The following is a 19,695-nucleotide window of genomic DNA, read 5'->3' on the forward strand; positions in this document are numbered from 1 at the left end:
TTTGTGGTCTGAGGCTTTACCAGGAGTGGAAATTCATAGAAGACTTTCAGCACAATACAAGAACAATGTTTTGCCACAGCAAAGTGTTTACCTGTGGATTGAACAGTTGGAAAGGGGTCGCACGAGTGTGAAGGATGAGGAAAGGTCCGGGTGTCCATTTGCAGCGGTAACTGATGCCAATATTGAACAAGTGCGTGATATGATCCTGTATAACAGACGAGTGACTGTTGATGACATGGCAGACCATATGCACATTAGCCATGGTTCTGCATATGAAATCATATATAACAGGCTTAACTTTCACAAAGTCTGTTTGAGATGGGTTCCAAAACAACTCAATGAAGAGCAGAAGCGCAATTGTGTGAGAATCTGTGAGCACCTACTGGACCGTCATGCTAATGAAGCTGAAACTTTTCTGAAACGACTCTTCTTTGGTGATGAAACATGGGTTCACCACTTCAAACCAGAGAGCAAACATCAGAGCATGGAATGGAAGCATCCCGGATCCCCACTCAAAAAGAAATTCAAGAGTCAACCTTCTGCAGGAAAAGTGATGCTCACAGTGTTTTGGGACTCTGAAGGGCCAATCCTGGAACATTACCAGGAAAAGGGGGAAACAGTAAACGTTACAGTGATATGCTAGTAAACAATAAACCTGCAATTCGCAACAAACGCAGAGGTCGATTGTCGGAAGGAGTTCCTTTGTTGCATGATAATTCGCATCCACATACAGCCCCCCACACCGCTAAAACTCTTCAGATGCTCACCCCGTTGGATTACCATCTGTTTAGTCCACTTAAAAATGCTCTAAGAGGCCGGCGATTCAGTTCCGATCAACAGGTGAAAGAAGCGGTGGATATGTGGCTTGCTGCACAACCAAAAACCTTATAATAAATAATAAATATAGTAAATTACAAAAATTGATTGCAGATACTTGCTGACTTTCGCTCTTACGTCTATAAATCATTAATTCTACCTTATAAACATCCTTTATACAATTTAAACATCCATGACTATTAACATATTGCCCAATTATTTAAATCTCTAAATGTGTCCCTTTGAGATCACCGTCAGTATTAAACATCACTGACAACATATTGTCTCAAAATGTTAAAATAATACATTTTTTATCACCATCGTTCATTAATTTACAAACTTTAAGCATGTCATCTTGTAAAAACTATTCTTCTTCTTCTTCTTAGCGTGCCTGTCCGCCTCGGACGTTGGCGATCAACATGGCTATTCGGGCTTTATCCATTGAAATTCGGAACAGTTCTGCAGATGTTTTGTTGAACCAGGTTTTAAGGTTGTCGAGCCAGGAAATTCTTCTTCGGTAAAAACTATACTAAATTTAAACTATGTACAAACAAAATAAAAGGAATGAAAATAATGTCCAAATTTTCAGGAAGAGGACTTGCAGTAGTACTATTAGTAGAAATGATTCCAAACATCCACGGCAACAGATGAAGGCAATGTTTTACAGTTTTCTTAGTAGGGCACTTAGTCCCCTTAAAAAGTTGGAATTTCAAAGAAGAAATACAGTTTATGAAATTGTGTATAGGAGCGGATATTTGAAGAATTATGTAGACAAAATAAAGAACAAATTTATAAATAAACCCAAATCAACTGTAAAAAAGAACAGAAAGAAAGGAAGAGAATGGTGGTAATCACATTTCATAATAGACATTCCTATGGAATAAAAAAGATTGTTAATGGAAAGGGCATTGAAATTGCATTTAAAATAAACAGTAATAATAATAATAATGAGATTTTTATGTAATTCATATAAAGTCAACAAATCTAATAAATTCCATAAATCAGGAGTATATTGCATCAAATGCCAAAATTGTGAAAAACATTATGTAGGACAGTCAGGTAGGTGTCTAGAAACGAAATATAAGGAGCACATGAATACAATTAAACATAGAAGGTTCTTAGCAATTGGCAGACATATGAAAGAGTCGGGTCATAGCCTCATGGAAAAAGAGACGGACATGAACATTTTGCACACGGTAACAAAAGGAAAATTCATGGATGGTTTAGGAAGGATATTGATTTATCTAGAGCAGAAGAATAATAATGAAAATAATTTGAATGAACTGCTAAATGAAGAAAATGCTATATTTAAATTACCGTATAATCTCGAATACCACCCGCCACCGAATAAGACCCTCACCCTTATTTTGAAAGAACAAAATTTTTAAAAAAAGTGAAGTCAAAATTATTTACAGTCTTTACTAACACACATCAAATGATTAGAAAATACAAATAAAAGTAAATGAACATTTCCAGAACGATATCCGAGTTCATTCATCATCATCATCATCATCACCAGTACCAACTTCAGAACTTTCATCACCATCACCTTCCCACAAAATGTCATCATCACTGCCATCCATAGTATTAGAAATGCTACATTTCCTGAAGCTCTTCCGTATGAGGTCTCCAGGGATATGATTCCATGCCGTCAAAATCCACAAACACAGCAGCTGAACTTCCGGGCGCTGAATGCGACCAGTTGGCGTCAGTGTGTGATTATTTTCAATTTCAGTCCACGAAAAGCTCTACGATCACCACTACATGTTAATAGCACATTTTTCTTCTTTCTCCAATCGTGAATACATGACTCGTCAATGTCATATTTCCTACCAGCGGCACGATTTCCAATAATTTCGGCTTCCCGAATTACTTTCAGTTTCTCACTCACAGTAAAAGATCGCAAACGCTTTGTGGAATTCATGTTGATACTCTGAGAACATGCGCGAGACTGACGCCAAGCGTGGAAGTAGCGTATACTGCGAGCAGAGAGAGAGCATTGTTGCCAAGCCGCACCGGCGGTGATGCCCGATTTACGCGCATTCGGAAAGATAAACTTCCCAGAATTTTAAATAAGACCTGTACCCAATTTTAGAAGCGATATTTTCGAAAAAACGGTGCAGGTGGTATTCGAGATTATACGCTTACAATCTTGTAAAGAAAAGAAAGAGAGAGCAAATGAGGTAGTCCTGATCATTGACCCATTCCCCTCCCCTCCCATTACATAACTAGTGGCATCGCTTCCCTCAACTAGCTCGCTTCCTCTTAACAGTCGCTCAAAAGCAAGCAAGGCAGCAAAGTCAAATTTGTTTTGGTTTAGACTTCAAGGTGAAGTGTAACAGTACACACGATAAATTATTGGATTCCACCTACAAATAGCTCGTGTAAGTAATATTTTCACTATTTAATCTGGGATTTTTTCGTGTATTTCGTAGAATGTTTCTATAAATTTTTAAATCTTGTTTTTTGTTTATTTAAAGGGGATAAGATAGCTGTGGCTCGCATGGTCGTCTGTATCAATAGGATTAAGTTCTGATCTTATGTATGAAAAAATAGCAATCTTCACAGTAAGTTACTTGACAACTTTGTAGTGAAACACACAAATAATTTTAGTAGTAGGCTAGGATATTATATAAATGTCCTTTTCTTTATAGGTGTAGATACAGAGCAGGATTAAAGGAGAGGAAAAGATTGGAAAATAAGAGATGACAGTAATTTATTTTATTACATAAGTTGAATGATTTAATATTATTTTTATTCCTTTTATTTGTACACAGTTTAAATCGAGTATTGTTTTTACAAAATGACATACTTAAAGTTTGTAAATTTATGAATGGTGGTGATAAGAAAGTTATTGTTTTAACATTTCAAGACATGAGGCTGTCAGTGGTGTTTAACATTGGTAGTTTTTCCACAAAATTGACAGTGATCTCAAAGGGACACATTTGGAGATTTAGATAATTGGTCAGTATTTTAATAGTGTCATGTATGTTTAAATTCCATAAAGGATGTTAATGAGGTAGAATTAATGATTTATAGATGTAACAAGTCCAAAGTATTTTGATGCTTTGTACCACTGAAGAAAAGAGCATTTCGGGCTTTCGAAACATGTACGTTTGAGAGTAAAATAAATTGTTAACTATTGACAAGGCAGAATAAGTGTTAGATATTGAATGTTAGATTTACCTGGCAATTAGTGTGTAACACTCCCTTTTGCCTTGATGACGGCAGTGATGCAGCATGGCATGGACTCCACAAGACACCGGAAACATTGGGGAGCCATACTGATCCATGATCGCTGCACAGCCTCCCATAATCCACGAAGATTGGTCAAACCAGGGACAAGTGCATGCACATCCCTCTCAACAGTATCCCAGGTGTGCTCAATGGGATTGAGATCAGGGCTCCTCGGGGGTTAGCCAAGCATCTTTGTATCTCTGGGGTGCTCATCAAAGCAGTCAGCCTTAGTTTGGGAGCAATGGTCTGAAGCATTGTCTTGCTGTAAGTACAGGTTGCCTGCAGGGTGCTGGAAGTAAACAAATGGGTGTACATAATCTGCCAGCAGCTTCCTGTAATGTTAGCTGGTGAGGGACATTGTCAGATGTACCAGGGGTCCTATTTCATCCCACATGAATAGCCCCCATACAATGACACCACCACCACCACCACCACTGCCGCTGCCACCACCACCACCACCTTCTTTCTGGCTAGAGGGGTCCATTACCTCATGTTGTTGTCAAAGCAGTCATACCCGGCCATTGATATGTGCCAGGTGGTACCTTGACCTGTCTCTCCAGGAGACCTTTTCCCATGCTTTGAGTGTTCAATGGTGGTGTTCCTTTGCCCATGTCATTCCTTGTGACTGGTGTGGAGCAGAGGTTCCCTCATGGGGCGCTAGCATCAGTAATGGCGGGGAGATTGATCTGGACGATATGGCTGCTCACATGTCGTCATTGTTCAGCATTGAAATAAAAAGTGATATGTTTGCACCGTGACCCATCTATCTGCTCTTACGTTCTAAGCTACCCAGCGGCGACCCCTGTCGTCAACTTTAATTTTAAGATCAAGGAATTTCCACAAGGAGATTTTGTCATCAATGCGTCATTCTCCCTGACGGCGGAGGTTTTAACCGAATCCACGTATGCACAGTACATTCATGATACAGTTGCCCTTGGCATGCAGAGTGCCTGCACGATTTCAGAGATGGAGTGGGCCATACGTTTGGCGCTGACATTCTGGTCAAGATGCGCCGAGGTTTCTTGTCTTACCCATCCTGTCGTCAGCTGTTACTCGTGCAGGCCGAATTAGGACCCACATCCTAGTTGTTACATGCCGTGCGGTCCTATTACATTTGCCCGGCCGAGCACAGCGCCATTTTCCCACTATGGCAGCTATCTCTAATTTAAATTCTCATTAGTATATAACTGACTTTCAGAGAAAAGTGGAAATGTTGGGGTCTGAATTTGAAGGCGGCATATCTTGTAACAGGAAAAACTTAGGAGAATATAATGGAAACTTTGTTTCTTTTGTAATGAGACAGAAAGATAAGAATGGGGAAAGTCCATTTACAAGAATATAGTTGTTCATTTTAAAATGCTGTATGCCACTCTGGCAAAATGTGTTTGCATTTATTGTATGTTGCTCTTGTTTCAGAACCTCCAGTGTCATCCCCCGCACATGGTTTAATAAAACCACAAATCTCCTGTTCCCCACCTGTGCCTAAACATTTTCCAGGCAGACCGCAACCTTTGAGGGGAAGCCAGTCAAGGCCAAAGTACCACTTTTCATCACGTGAAGGTATCGTTAAGTGATAAGAGCTGCATGTATTAATATGTTAAAAACTGATGGGCCATCCATATTATGATCTGTGTAATGTACTCTTGCTGATACGTGAGTGGCTAGTCTAGTGTGTTGCTGTGGCTGAAGGTGTTTGGTTGGTCTACGTTGATTTCTAGCTCTACTATGAATTTGAGGCTGCTGAGGGATGAGGTGTATGAAGTCTCAAGTAACATAATTAAGGCAACACATTGATTAAAATCTTATTCTTGACCATCTTCGAAGTGGTTTTCCATAGTTTCCCTGGTCAGTTCCTGGATAATGCAGGAATGGTGCTTCAAAAATATATCTTGGTCTTTCCTACATGACAATAATGTGCAATTCACTGAGTGAAAGAACGACTTTCATAAGCAGAAACATATCAAGAAGAAGAAGAAGACTGAGTGAAACATATCATGTTATTGTAACAGTTATTGTAACATGCATTAATAAGTACAAGTGCTTCCTAAAAACAAATTTTCCAGTTCCTGCATCAGTAATTACCGTATTTACTTGCCTATAATACCCCCTCAATTATAACATCCCCACTTAATTTTTAACTCTTATCGGGGGGGGGGAAATAAACGAGAAAAGAAATCGCAAAAAGCCTTTAAAGTGATTAGGCAGCAAGAGAAGCATTTCAGTTCATGGTAAAACCCGCACTCAAAGTGTGTGTGCCCTTGCTTCTGCACCACCTGTACATTGGCCTTAGCAACTCTCCCCCCCTCCTCTCGATTTCTCAATGACCTTCCAGCTTCCAAGCTCTGTCTCCTGCGCGGCCGGTCGTCCATGTGTAATGTGTGATTAGAAAGCATCTAGTACACAAGCAGGAGTGAAAATGATGTAGAGAAGTTTTATGGCATCCTTCAAGTTGAACATGTTATAATATGCTGCAGAAAGTAAAGTGAGAGCCGCGAGTCGTAAATACGAAGTGCAGCCGTATATGATTTGTTATTAGTGTAACCAGAGACACAAATTAATGGGAACAAAGAAGACATGTAATTTCTTCCGTGGTGTGAAGAAAGGAAAATACGAACATGTGGACATTTAATTTCTGGTGTGGGTCAAAGAGGAAAAATCTACAGCAACGCTGTAAATCACAAAATGATGCAGTTGAAACGCTACGAAATTGCATGAAGTCTTGGTACTGCGGGGAAGGATTTTAAAGCAAGTAGAGGTTGGTCAAAACACTTCATGCACCAAAACGGACAAACTTTGCTGAGAAGGACATAACCGTGCCAGCAGCTTCCATTAGATTATACCAACAAAGTGATTAAATTTCACCGCTTTGTCACAAGACTTGGGGCATTGCACAGCCTTGAATACCATGCAGAGCTGTGCAGCCGTGGTGCTGGTGCGGTGTTTATTTATGTGACCAGTCAGCTGTGGTTATCTAGCGTAGGGCTGATACAAAACTATTTAATGTGCTAATGTCACTTTTTGCGCAAATAAAGTACAGTGAAACCTCATTAGTGAATTCCTCATTAACATGTTTTCCCACTTAGCACGTCGTAAATTCTAAGTCCTGGTTCTCATCGTATTAAATCTATATTAAAATTACCTCGCTTATCGCGTCACAAATTTTCACTATTACCGCTTAATACGATCACATTTTTCCTAGACCTGAAAATGTTTACTGTATTTGTTGTCCCTTCTGAAACAATCATTATTTCCAACTCGGGTAAGAGCCGTCGCCACAGTTGCATGATTACGGGAGAAGGCCTTCCGGAACTTCAAAGGATAAGTTGCACTTTCGGGAAGCAAGCCGTTAGCTTCAGGAATGTTCAGTTTTGCTAGCCGGTTAGCAGCGAGATTGCTGAATAGCAGAGTGAGCCTGTTTGTGCTTGTATTTCGCATTCCATTCAGAAGTTAGAAATGTATTTTATGTTGAGTGGTACGGTGAGGTAGCTAATATTTGTCGCGTGATACGGTAGCCTATATCTGGATTAGGAACATAATCGTGTGAAATTAACTAGCGTGGTGCATATTTGTCTTGTGATGGCCTAGTTATGTATACAGATTGTAAAATTCCTTAATACTGAAGACGAAATTGAAGTCTGTAAATAGTTGACTGGCATTAACGCGCAGATGTCGCGAATATTGAAACCTACATCTTCAAGTTTTGACTTGATCAATCAAGTTGTTTGAAGCTTTGTTCAATTCAAAATGGCGGTCAAAGTCATTCCTCGCAGTAGCACATGGTCAAGTGTAACCTCCAATTCATTGTCTAAGAGTGTGACCAGAAAATAACGTTTAATAACCCACAGTTCCGAAATAAAAGGCTTCTACTAATATTTGTTTTAGAAAGAGTGTGGGTAGAAATTCTTGGAGGCTACTCCGCAAGTATTATTACATATGTTACTTTAAATGCTGCTATTCTCACCTAAAAATGTCTGTAGAAGAGAAATGTATTCAATACGCTTGCCAGGGACCAACCCGCCCGCCTCTAAAAGTATATTTAATTTTATAATCTAAATTAGTGGTCCAGGTGCCATTATCCATTGCTTCTGCCAAGGATCATGGGCTTTGGCCGACGTTACCAACCACGGCAAAAGAAAAAAAAAACTAAAGAGGCCCGTGAAGTTTGAAAGTGTCATGGCGTCGGATGGTACCCTTACACTTTCTCCGTTCCTCCTTTAATCTTGAGGCTTACGGCAAGAAATAAGTCATTTATTAGCTGTAACGTATTTTTGCACATCCAGACCAATCTCTGTCATGAGAACAGTGTGGCCCCGACACTCCCTTCAAGAGGCTCTTTTCTATCACTGCGGCGCATACTTCACCAATAGAGCATGTCAAAAACAGATCAGATGTAAGGCTTTTCAGCAAGAAAAAAGGTAATTTAGTTTTTGTAACCTATCTTTGCACATCCAGGCCAATCCCTGTCATGAGAACAGTGGCCCAATCGGGGCCACACTCCCTTCGAGAGTCTCTTTTCTATCGCCGCGGCGCATACTGTCCACACGGCAAGGAAAATAGTATAGCCATATGAAACCAATGACCAACAGTTGGCAGCATTTCTATTCTACTCACCTCTACTTACCTCGGCACTACTAGTGGAAACCTAAGTATTAAACAAAGGACAGTCCAAGACCAACAACAAAATTATCAGAACCTGAATGCATATATTGATACGTGACAAAATGGCTGTCACATTGGGCCACATTCATGTTGATTTATACTGCTCACGTGTGTGGTTGGTTGAGGTTATCTTGCTACTGGAATTTGCAATTTCATTTTCCACTGAATATTTTTGTGTGTTAAATGGTGTTGCAGTGTCTTTTTGTTGGTTCTTTTATTGGTTATCTAGATATTTTTAATGTGTTTGTGATGTTTTTAGTATTTAAAATTTATTTCAGTAAGTGATTTTATATCATTCATCTGTGAAGTTCAGAAAAAATTCATTAAAACATTCACTATAATAGTGAAGGAAGGTTGTGTGTTGTTTGTGAAGGTGGATGATGAATCATTTATTAACGTTCCATCAGTGAGTTTTAAAGTTCATTTGCAGTTCAAGTGTTTCACAAAAATGTGTGTTTGCCTACAGAGCATTTTAGGTTTATATTGAAATCTGATGCTTGTGCTGAGCTCAAATATGACTGATGGATGAAGTTTGACACTTTGGTATGTCATATCACAAGTTATTCTGATGATAATATTGGTCTCACTGATATACTTTCTCCTTTGATGAACCTTTTGAAAAAGTGCACTTGAGTTAGACTGAGAGTTTAAATGCAGAGAGAACTAAGAATGTCGATCAAATATAAATGGGATTTTTTTTCCTGATCATCAACAGTTGGTAGGACTGGCCCCGCACTTCTGCTATGCTTAGGCGGGACCATTAGGAGTGTGGAGAGCGTGCTGTTAGATATTTCCCGCCGTTTCGTCATTAACGCTTACGATGTTGGAGCAACAGGTGCACCCCTCCACTGCGCAACACATAGTTATAAAATTTCTTGCTCGTGAAGGAGTTACAGTGGCGGAAATTTGCCAGAGATTGACTGCACAGTTCGGTGATCAAACACTGTTAAGGACACGTCTGTTTGCCTGGCATGAAGAGTTCAAGGAAGGACAAGAACATGTGGAAAATCAGCAACACGATCGCCATCCTCGGACCAGCATTACAGATGGAAACATTTATGCGGTTAAAGACAATAATGACGACGATTGGCGGATGAGAGTATCAGAAATTGCAGAACAAGTCGGAATCAGTTATGGGTGATATAGATGTTGATTCCCATATGTATCCATTAATAGGGAGATAGTGGGTTCGACTGATGCAGAAGTGCGGGGCCATTCCTACCAACTGTGACTGCACGGTTCGGTGATCAAACACTGTTAAGAACACGTGATGATATAGATGTTGATTCCCATAGGGAACCTTAAATATTTGTCCCGAATGAGTAAATTTATAATACCAATATAAATGGTGGTCCCTAAGTTGGGCTCATCAGTTGGTAAATAGCACACCCACCAAGATGCATGGCTAGTGCATACCGTGGAGGCCACTGCGTAGGCTACTTGGAGCCACCGGCAGTGCCAGTGCACTATGAGAGACTTTGTCTGTGTCCGTGCGACGTAAAGCAAATAGCAAAAAAAAAAATTCCCATAGGGAACTTGAAATATTTGTCCCGAATGAGTAAATTTATAATACCAATATAAATAGTCCGTTATTGGACATTATATTGGCACTGCTGGTGGCTCCAAATAGCCTACGCAGTGGCCTCCACGGTATGCACTAGCCATGCGTCTTGGTGGGTGTGCTATTTCCCAACTGAGGAGCCCAACTTAGCACACTGGGGCGAAACGCTGGCAACCAGGAATGAGTTAGTTGGAAAATTTATAATGTCCAATAACGGACCATTTATATTGGTATTATTAGTTATGGGAGCTGTCAAGCAACCATCAGAAATGACCTACAGTTCCGTAAAGTGTGTTCCAGATGGGTCCCTCGCCTTTTGACCGAAAATGTGAAGTTCAGACGTTTGGAGGTCTGTTAGAGGCTTACAGCAAGGTTTGCAGAAGAAGGTGATGCATTTTTGGGTTGGATCATCACCTGCGACGAAACATGGGTCCACCACTACACTCCCGAATCCAAACAAGCCAGTAATTAGTGGCGGAGGGAAGGGGAGGCAGCATTAGTGAAAACCAAGACTCGATTGTCAGCTGGCAAGATTCTTGCAACCATTTTTTTTGTATGAGCGAAGCACAATCAGTGCTGCTTACTACTGTGGGCTGTTGAACAAGGCGAGGGTTGCATATCGCCGCAAAAGATGAGACCAACCGATTTGACAGATCTTCCTCCTCCACGATGCGCGGCCCCATACTGCAGCTCTGTCTCCAAGTTACAGGAAATGCACTGGACTACTCTTGATCATCCTCCTTACAGCCCAGACTTATCGCCCTGTGATTTCCATTTGTTCGGACTGCTTAAAGAAGCTCTAGGAGGGCAACGATTTGAAGATGACGTGAGTGTGGAAGACTTTGTGTGCAACTGACTGGTGACACGACCCTGTTCTTTTTACAATGAGGGCATCAAAAAGTTGCCCATATGCTGGGACAAATGAATTTCCACACCAGGAAACTATGTGGAAAAATAAATTGTAATTGCTTTGGTTTTTTAATGAATGAATTTAAATAAAAAAGTTACAAAATCAAAGAGAGGCACTGGTAGTGTTAGGATTTCAGTTAATTGAGAGTAGTGTATGTAACCTTGATGAGTGTCAGTGCAGTGTGAAGTTGAAAACGATGATTAAAAAGTGCATTAAGGTGTTAGCAAATGTTTTTATCAGTAATTATAATTTTCTTTTAAATACACCTTTAGTTGTATATTTCAAGTAGGACTAGGCTGGTGAGTGTGTATTTGTTGAGAATGTTATTTCATTGTCCTCCTCCTATTTCCAACATTGTTATATCTTCATTTTGGTTCTCTTCCACTATTTCTTCTTCATGTTCCTCCTATTCCTCCAGTTCTTTGAATTTGATAGTAAGTACGCTGAGGGATATCGTCAATAATTGAATTTATTATTATTACTTTTAACTTGTTCCGGTCAGACATTATTATTATTATTATTATTATTATTATTATTATTATTATTATTATTATTATTATTATGGGTTATGAGTTGGTCACGTCCGCAGACGTCTCAATATACCGATTAAACGTAAGGAATTTCATCTTTTGGTCCGTATTGAACTGAGATCACAATTAAATTAGAATCTAGCGGGTTCCACCTTTCACCTTTTCGATACGAAATACAATGTTGTTGGATGGTATTTACAACATTATTTATTACAGAACATGTTTCGGTGTTCAATTTTTGACACCATCACCAGCTGCTCAAAAAGTGCGAATAAACTTGGCAATCTAAACATTAAACAACATATTGTCGTACGTAACTCCTTAATATACATATATACAAACAATAGAATATTGCACTAGTTAAATCCTAAAACATCTACAATAAATTATGCTATATTAAAACTCTAATATGTAACAAGAGAATTCTTGTAAGTCATAAATATAAAAGTTCTCGTCTGTTTGATGAGTTGTCTTCACATTCCTTAATGTCTGTGATTTTGTACTATCGTACTATCGAATTCAAATGCGAACTTAAGCTTGAGGATTTAAAATTGTATGCAGTCCATTTGATGTTAAAATGTTCATTTCATGTATATAATAACCACTTAGATGGATTAAAAGCTCGTTATATACAATATGATTGTTAAAAGTGGGCCGTCTTCTTAAATTTATTAAGTACAAAAAACTTCGTATTTTTAATGCTGTATGCGTGGTTGGAACTGTAATGTCATTTGTCCTACAGTTGTTAGGCGGACATGTCTTCTCAGTTCAATAGAACCCTGCACTAATGAAACCCAATGTTAAGAGAAAAGCGAGAATATTGATAAAGAAAACTAATTGAATCTAACTGTTGATACGGCTGACTCACCTCTAAAGCTGTGTAATTCGCGTGATGGCTGCGGCGCGATGAGTGTGTGTGCTAGTATCTTGTGCTCTGTGATGAAGCGCAGGGAAGGAGAAGTAGGGGCGGCAAAGGGGAAGTTTCTAGAACGTCGAACTTTTTGGGAGAGAGTCCGGGCGGCGTTGTGGACGAAGACAGTAGTAAGCGAAGTTGTTATGTAGAGTTCGGAATACACTCGAATTTTCTGGAATTTGTAACTTGTTAAGTAATAGAATCAAACAATCAAATAAAATCTTGGATTTTTCCGAGATTTCATTTAAATTCAGGTTAGCGTTATAGTATTGGTCTAGATGTATTAGACATGCCTCTGTAATGTCAAGCTTCTGTCCCTTAGACAGTGTTTCCATGATCTCGAGGTCTTTATCTATGTCTGTGAATTTATGTTTGTACTCATGGATATGCTGGCCTACCGCTGAGAATCTGTGATATTTTACAGCGTTAAGGTGTTCCTGATACCTGACATTAAAGCTACGCCCAGTTTGCCCTATGTATCCGCTTCCACAGTCCCTACATTCGAACCTATATACCCCTGATTTAGAATATCGATTGACTTTGTTGACAACCGAAACATTATGTAAAACTATTGTACTTCTATTAGCTGTCTTGAATGCGATCCTAATGTTACGTTTCCTGAAAATATTTGTAATTCTGTATACATCTTTATTAAACGTGAAGGTTGCAATTTCCTTTGCTTCTATTTTATTTTTCATCAGACTCGTGTGAGGGCGATATTTGAATTTGCTTATTATTCGTTCTATAAAATTCTCTTTAAAACCATTAGCTTTAGCCATAGCTCGAATGATGTTCAGTTCCTTGTCCAAGTTTTGTTTGGACATTGGTATACTAAAAGCGCGATTCACCAAGCTGTTATAGGTCGCGCATTTATGAGCTAAGGGTTGTATCGAATCATTACATATTGTAACTGCAGTTTGTGTGGGTTTTCTGTTAATACTAAAAGAAAATGAAGAAGCGTGTCTATTGATCTTTAGGTCTAGATAATTAATGGATTTTTCTATTTCGGATTCTAAAGTAAATTTTATATCCGTATCTATTGTGTTAAGATTATTAAGAGTCGTAGAGGCGTTGGTTATGCGTTCATCCAAGATAACAAACGCATCGTGTACATACCTAGACCAAAATAGAACATTCTTGAATTTTTCATTATTAATTATTTGTGTGTCCTCTAGAAAATCTAAATAATAATAATAATAATAATAATAATAATAATAATAATAATAATAATAATAATAATAGAAGTACAACAGTTTTACATAATGTTTCGGTTGTCAACGAAGTCAATCCATATTCTAAATCAGGGGTATATAGGTTTGAATGTAGGGACTGTGGAAGCGGATACATAGGGCAAACTGGGCGTAGCTTTAATGTCAGGTATCAGGAACACCTTAACGCTGTAAAATATCACAGATTCTCAGCGGTAGGCCAGCATATCCATGAGTACAAACATAAATTCACAGACATAGATAAAGACCTCAAGATCATGGAAATACTGTCTAAGGGACAGAAGCTTGACATTACGGAGGCATGTCTAATACATCTAGACCAATACTATAACGCTAACCTGAATTTGAATGAAATCTCGGAAAAACCCAAGATTTTATTTGATTGTTTGATTCTATTACTTAACAAGTTAAAAATTCCAGAAAATTCGAGCGTATTCCGAACTCTACATAACAACTTTGCTTACTACTGTCTTCGTCCACAACGCCCCCCAGACTCTCTCCCAAAAAGTTCGACGTTCTAGAAACTTCCCCTTTGCCGCCCCTACTTCTCCTTCCCTGCGCTTCATTACAGAGCACAAGATACTAGCAGACACACTCATCGCGCCGCAGCCGTCACGCGAATTATACAGCTTTAGAGGTGAGTCAGCCGTATCAACAGTTAGATTCAATTAGTTTTCTTTATCAATATTCTCGCCTTTCTCTTAACATTGGGTTTCATTATTGCAGGGTTCTATTGAACTGAGAAGACATGTCCGCCTAACAACTGTAGGACAAATGAAATTACAGTTCCAACCACGCATACAGCATAAAAAATACGAAGTTTTTTGTACTTAATAAATTTAAGAATATTTTAACAATCATATTGTATATAACGAGCTTTTAATCCATCTAAGTGGTTATTATATACATGAAAAGAACATTTTAACATCAAATGGACTGCATACAATTCTAAATCCTCAAGCTTAAGTTCGCATTTGAATTCGATAGTACGATAGTACAAAATCACAGACATTAAGGAATGTGAAGACCACTCATCAAACAGACGAGAACTTTTATATTTATGACTTACAAGAATTCTCTTGTTACATATTAGAGTTTTAATATAGCATAATTTATTGTAGATGTTTTAGGATTTAACTAGTGTAATATTCTATTGTTTGTATATATGTATATTAAGGAGTTACGTATGACAATATGTTGTTTAACGTTTAGATTGCCAAGTTTATTCGCACTTTCTGAGCAGCTGATGATGGTGTCAAAAATTGGAACACCGAAACATGTTCTGTAATAAATAATGTTGTAAATACCATCCAACAACATTGTATTTTGTATTGAAAAGGTGGAACCCGCTAGATTCTAATTTAATTGTCAATATACCGGTTGCGTTCACAAATATTCCATGATCAACAAAAAAAATTCCTTATTATTATGATGATTATTATTATTTTGATCACTACGATTTATCACCGTCCTATTATTATTATTGTTACCGTGTTTTTGTGGTAGTTAGAGGTGAAAGAAGGTGCGGGGTGGTGAACAGGTCTCAAGCTACGAAAGTAAAATTAATTTAAAATTTCTTTTCAAACTCAGAAATAACAAGAATGGCAGGTACAGAGTAGCAAGGCAACAAAGAGCAACAATAGTATTTACAAGTTTTGGGCTTCGGGCCCCGAACTTCCAATTCTCGAGCAGTTAGCCCGAATTTACATGTACATAAGGTTTAGCAAAGGGGCAGAAAACCCCAATCATGCCCAGGAGCACTTGCTCCGAATTACACAGTAATACCTCCTAGAGGCACGCAGAAACAAATTGCAAAAGAGCGATCTGCTCTCAAAGTTTTAAGCCTATCACAAGGCCACACCTAACTCTACTTTCAAGCTGTCCTCTAAGGACGTAAGCACAGGGGTAAAATACCCAACCTACTGAGGTCTATTAAGCGATAAAAGGATAATTACATGACCTCTAAAATAACAATTTGAGAGGAGGCGAACTGCACTCCTAATACATTTGCTTTTAAAACCTAATCTGGCTCTAGGCCACAAATGCAAGGGCTAATCCCATACTAAAGAGGTGACTTTAGAAAGAAACAAATTTACATAATGTTAAGGAAGAATAGGTTGAGAAAATAAGTTCACCTCAAAACAATATGAGTGGGAGCTCGAGAGGGTAAGCACTCTCTATCCCAATATGTAGTTTAAAAGATAGAATAGATACAAGTTTCTTTACATTTTAAGGAAGGTTACATAATGGAAAAACTTCGGACCCGCCCCGAGAGTTAAACTGCTGAGCAAGCAAGAAAAGAAGTAATTAACCGGCCATTACCTGGTTGTTGACTGCCGCCGAAGAAAGAGGCGCTTCCCGCCCCCTGCTATGTACTTTACACACGAAAAGATGGAACAGAAGTGGCGCAGAGACCCTAAAATCAGCAGTTTATATACTCTCGCGGAAAGTTCGAGGCGTTTTAGGAAGGAAAACACCCACCCACAATCTTTTATTGGTGGTTAAAGAAAACCCCTACACAAGATGAAGAAACACATCATTGGTGGAAAATGAATTTAAGAAATTCGGGATTGGCTAAATTCAAAACAAGGGGAAAGAAAGGGTTAATATTGCCAACTTAAACAATGACTGAAAGAAATTTAGCAAAGAACAAACTTTTGAAATTAAATTTTCTCCAAAAAAAACAGTTCTTTCACTCCGCACCAGGGTGCACTATTGTTGATCTTCAGTAGTGTCCTCTAGAAGAGAAAGTTCACACTTCTTACTACAAGTAAAACAAAAATACGTCGAAAATGACACAGTTCAAAAACTCCAAAATTTCCAGGTAGTGACATCTTCTGAGAAAGTAGAAAATTAATACCGTAGATAAAGTTCAGACTTCCTCCAGCAGAGGAGTTTCAACTGGCGCAAATTTTAAATAAGCGGCATGGAGGTGTACCGCCCGGTACAATTATTATTTTATTATTATTATTATTATTATTATTATTATTATTATTATTATTATTGTTGTTGTTGTTGTTATTGTTATTATTATTGTTATTATTATTGTTATTATTATTGTTATTATTATTATTATTATTATTATCGGTTTCACATCATCAGTTATATTCCTCTTTAACACATTTATCATCATCCCTTCATTTAACACGGTCCAACTTTAGATCTGCAATACTTATTATTATTATTATTATTATTATTATTATTATTATTATTATTATTACTACGATTATCATGATTATCATCGCTCATCATTCTTAACCACCACACCATACGATCATTTATGTGGAATCTGAACCTCGTTCAATCTTTGGGTCCGTAGTCTTTCAAACGACCATCTGCGCAGTCCATTTATTTCGTACGTACTATTTTGGGTTCGAATCCTCCCCTCTACGTAATTCAATTTTACTCTGTTACATTGCCCGTATTTGTAAACTCATTTCTGTGTGTTTATCATTAATTTCATACATTTCTTCGTGTCACATTATCTTTCAACACAGCTTCATTATACGGTAAGTGTTCCCATACGGAATTCATCTCTTTTCGTATCTCAACATCATTTTATTCAATTATTAATCACAGAGTTTTCACTGACGTATTTCTCATCGACGACAGTGTACGACATATTTATATTCTGACTGCATGATTTTTACATCTCTCTTCACATCTGATTTACTTCTGAGGTCATTCTCCATAAATAATCGCAACAGCCTGAAATTATATTCGCCTAAATTTGACAATCATGATCACGTAATTATTAGTCCTATGTGGTCTGGCTAATACTTGCAAATTAAATATCTGACATTTATTTATAAAACATTGGACCGTAATTTAAACAACACGTTTATTAGCATTTAAGGTTTATTAGCACCGGTATTATTACTCATAATTATTAATTCACAAATTTTAATTATCACATATTTTTAATTCCGAATTAGAAAAACTATTCTGTCATCGACGATTCCCGATTATCTTAACATATTACCCATTCAAAATTTAATGTTACTCACTGTTCACGTTGAAAGACAATATTTCATGAATTATTATTATTATTAGTTCGTGACATTCCCTACAAATTTTGTCAACGTTAATAAAAAAATATATTAACACAACGGAAAACGCTGGCATCGCACGTGGCTTGATTTTCCATAACATTATCACACAAATTGTCATCAATTGACTGACATAAAAAGCAAACTCTGGGTCAGTTTGAACATTAAACACAAAATCAAATGTATAGGGAAAACTCGACTAGATTAATATTATAATCCATGCATGACTTAAATCACTACCCTACAACTACGGAAAAATTATGTACAACAAAATAATTCCATTATTTGACCCGACATTTACAAAACTACAATTTAATTCCGTCTGTTTATACTCGGGAAGTGATCCATTTTGTTACATGGAGTAACCAAGTCAAAAATAAAACTGTTTCCCTTCCCAGTCATGGTAACATCCCCAAATAAATTTAGATAGCAGTACTCATCTGTAGTTAAAATCCTTGGAAGGCATTGCGGACCAGAGGCCCATTTGGCCCTCCTCCGGCTTACGCTTCCATAATGGCTGGTTTCATTTCACATTCACATTCTATTACACGGTGTTCCGCCATTATAACACTGATGTCATAATTATGACACTGATTTAAAATTTTTTTTTGCTATTTGTTTTACGTCGCACCGACACAGATATGTCTTATGGCGACGATGGAATAGGAAAGACCTAGGAAGTGGAAGGAAGTGGAAGGAAGCGGCCATGGCCTTAATTAAGGTACAGCCCCGGCATTTGCCTGGTGTGAAAATGGGAAACCACGGAAAACTATCTTCAGGGCTGCCGACAGTGGGGCTCGAACCCACTATCTCCTGATTACTGGATACTGACCGCACTTAAGCGACTGCAGCTATCGAGCTCGGTGATTTAATATATTAACACTGACACATTGAAATTTAATTTTACCATATAATACCACTGAGGTACAAGAGACCTAATTTTATTTATGTACACTAATTTATCTTCATCCTTTTCCCGCACAAAGGATTGGACACAAAACAACGGAGTGTCGATTAAATCGCCCGGCGCGCTTCACAGTCTCCGACACGGCACGTCCGAATTAATATCAAGTCGCACTCTTGATGTATTCATTTTGACGGTGGTTTTATTTTAGCTATCTACAGTACAGGCTCAGTTATTCACTAAGATTTCCGTTTACTGTCCGTCACACAGTTTAGTACACCTGCTTTTACTGTTGCTGTAAAAGAAGATATTTTATCACTCCTTGCTACTATTACATCTTTACTTGAATTCACAACATACAACTCGTAGGCTCAGACCGTAGCATGATCTGGCGTGATTTAACCTTACTCGACCCTCGGGTGACTGGAACACGACGACCTGATTCAGAGTAACAAGTCACCTATGCCCTGAGCCTCTGGTCTTTTCCATTCTCCAATTCCGAGAATACGTGACATCACGGAAACTTTCTGCCTGACACAAATACATCTTCACAGTGCTAATGTTGCAACCTTTCCATTGTTTCTGGCTTGCCTTTCTCTTATTATACGAAACATATTTGGTGGCATCCTTATCTCCTAGTCGGTAAATTAATAGGCCCCCTACCGGGAAGCAGAACTTTAGCCTTGGTGACAGGCTAATCCTTACGGCACCGAGCTCGATAGCTGCAGTCGTTTAAGTGCGGCCATTATCCAGTAATTGGGAGGTAGTGGGTTCGAGCCCCACTGTCGGCAGCCCTGAAGATGATTTTCCGTGGTTTCCCATATTCACACCAGGCAAATGCCGGGACTGTACCTTAATTAAGGCCACAGCCGCTTCCTTCCATTTCC

General features: G+C 38.4%; 1 protein-coding gene across 5 annotated transcripts in view; it reads left to right on the plus strand.

Moving 5' to 3' along the window:
- LOC136864204 (TBC1 domain family member 22B) overlaps positions 1-19,695 on the plus strand; it is a 276,001-nt gene that overhangs the window by 109,271 nt on the left and 147,035 nt on the right. For all 5 annotated transcript variants that reach the window (XM_067140892.2, XM_067140888.2, XM_067140893.2 and 2 more), the window contains one exon: positions 5,470-5,613. In XM_067140892.2, the coding sequence (XP_066996993.1) occupies positions 5,470-5,613 (144 nt within the window). The remainder of the gene's footprint in view (positions 1-5,469; positions 5,614-19,695) is intronic.

This window comes from Anabrus simplex, chromosome 2 (assembly GCF_040414725.1).
Source record: "Anabrus simplex isolate iqAnaSimp1 chromosome 2, ASM4041472v1, whole genome shotgun sequence".
In the NCBI taxonomy this organism is placed as follows: domain Eukaryota; kingdom Metazoa; phylum Arthropoda; class Insecta; order Orthoptera; family Tettigoniidae; genus Anabrus; species Anabrus simplex.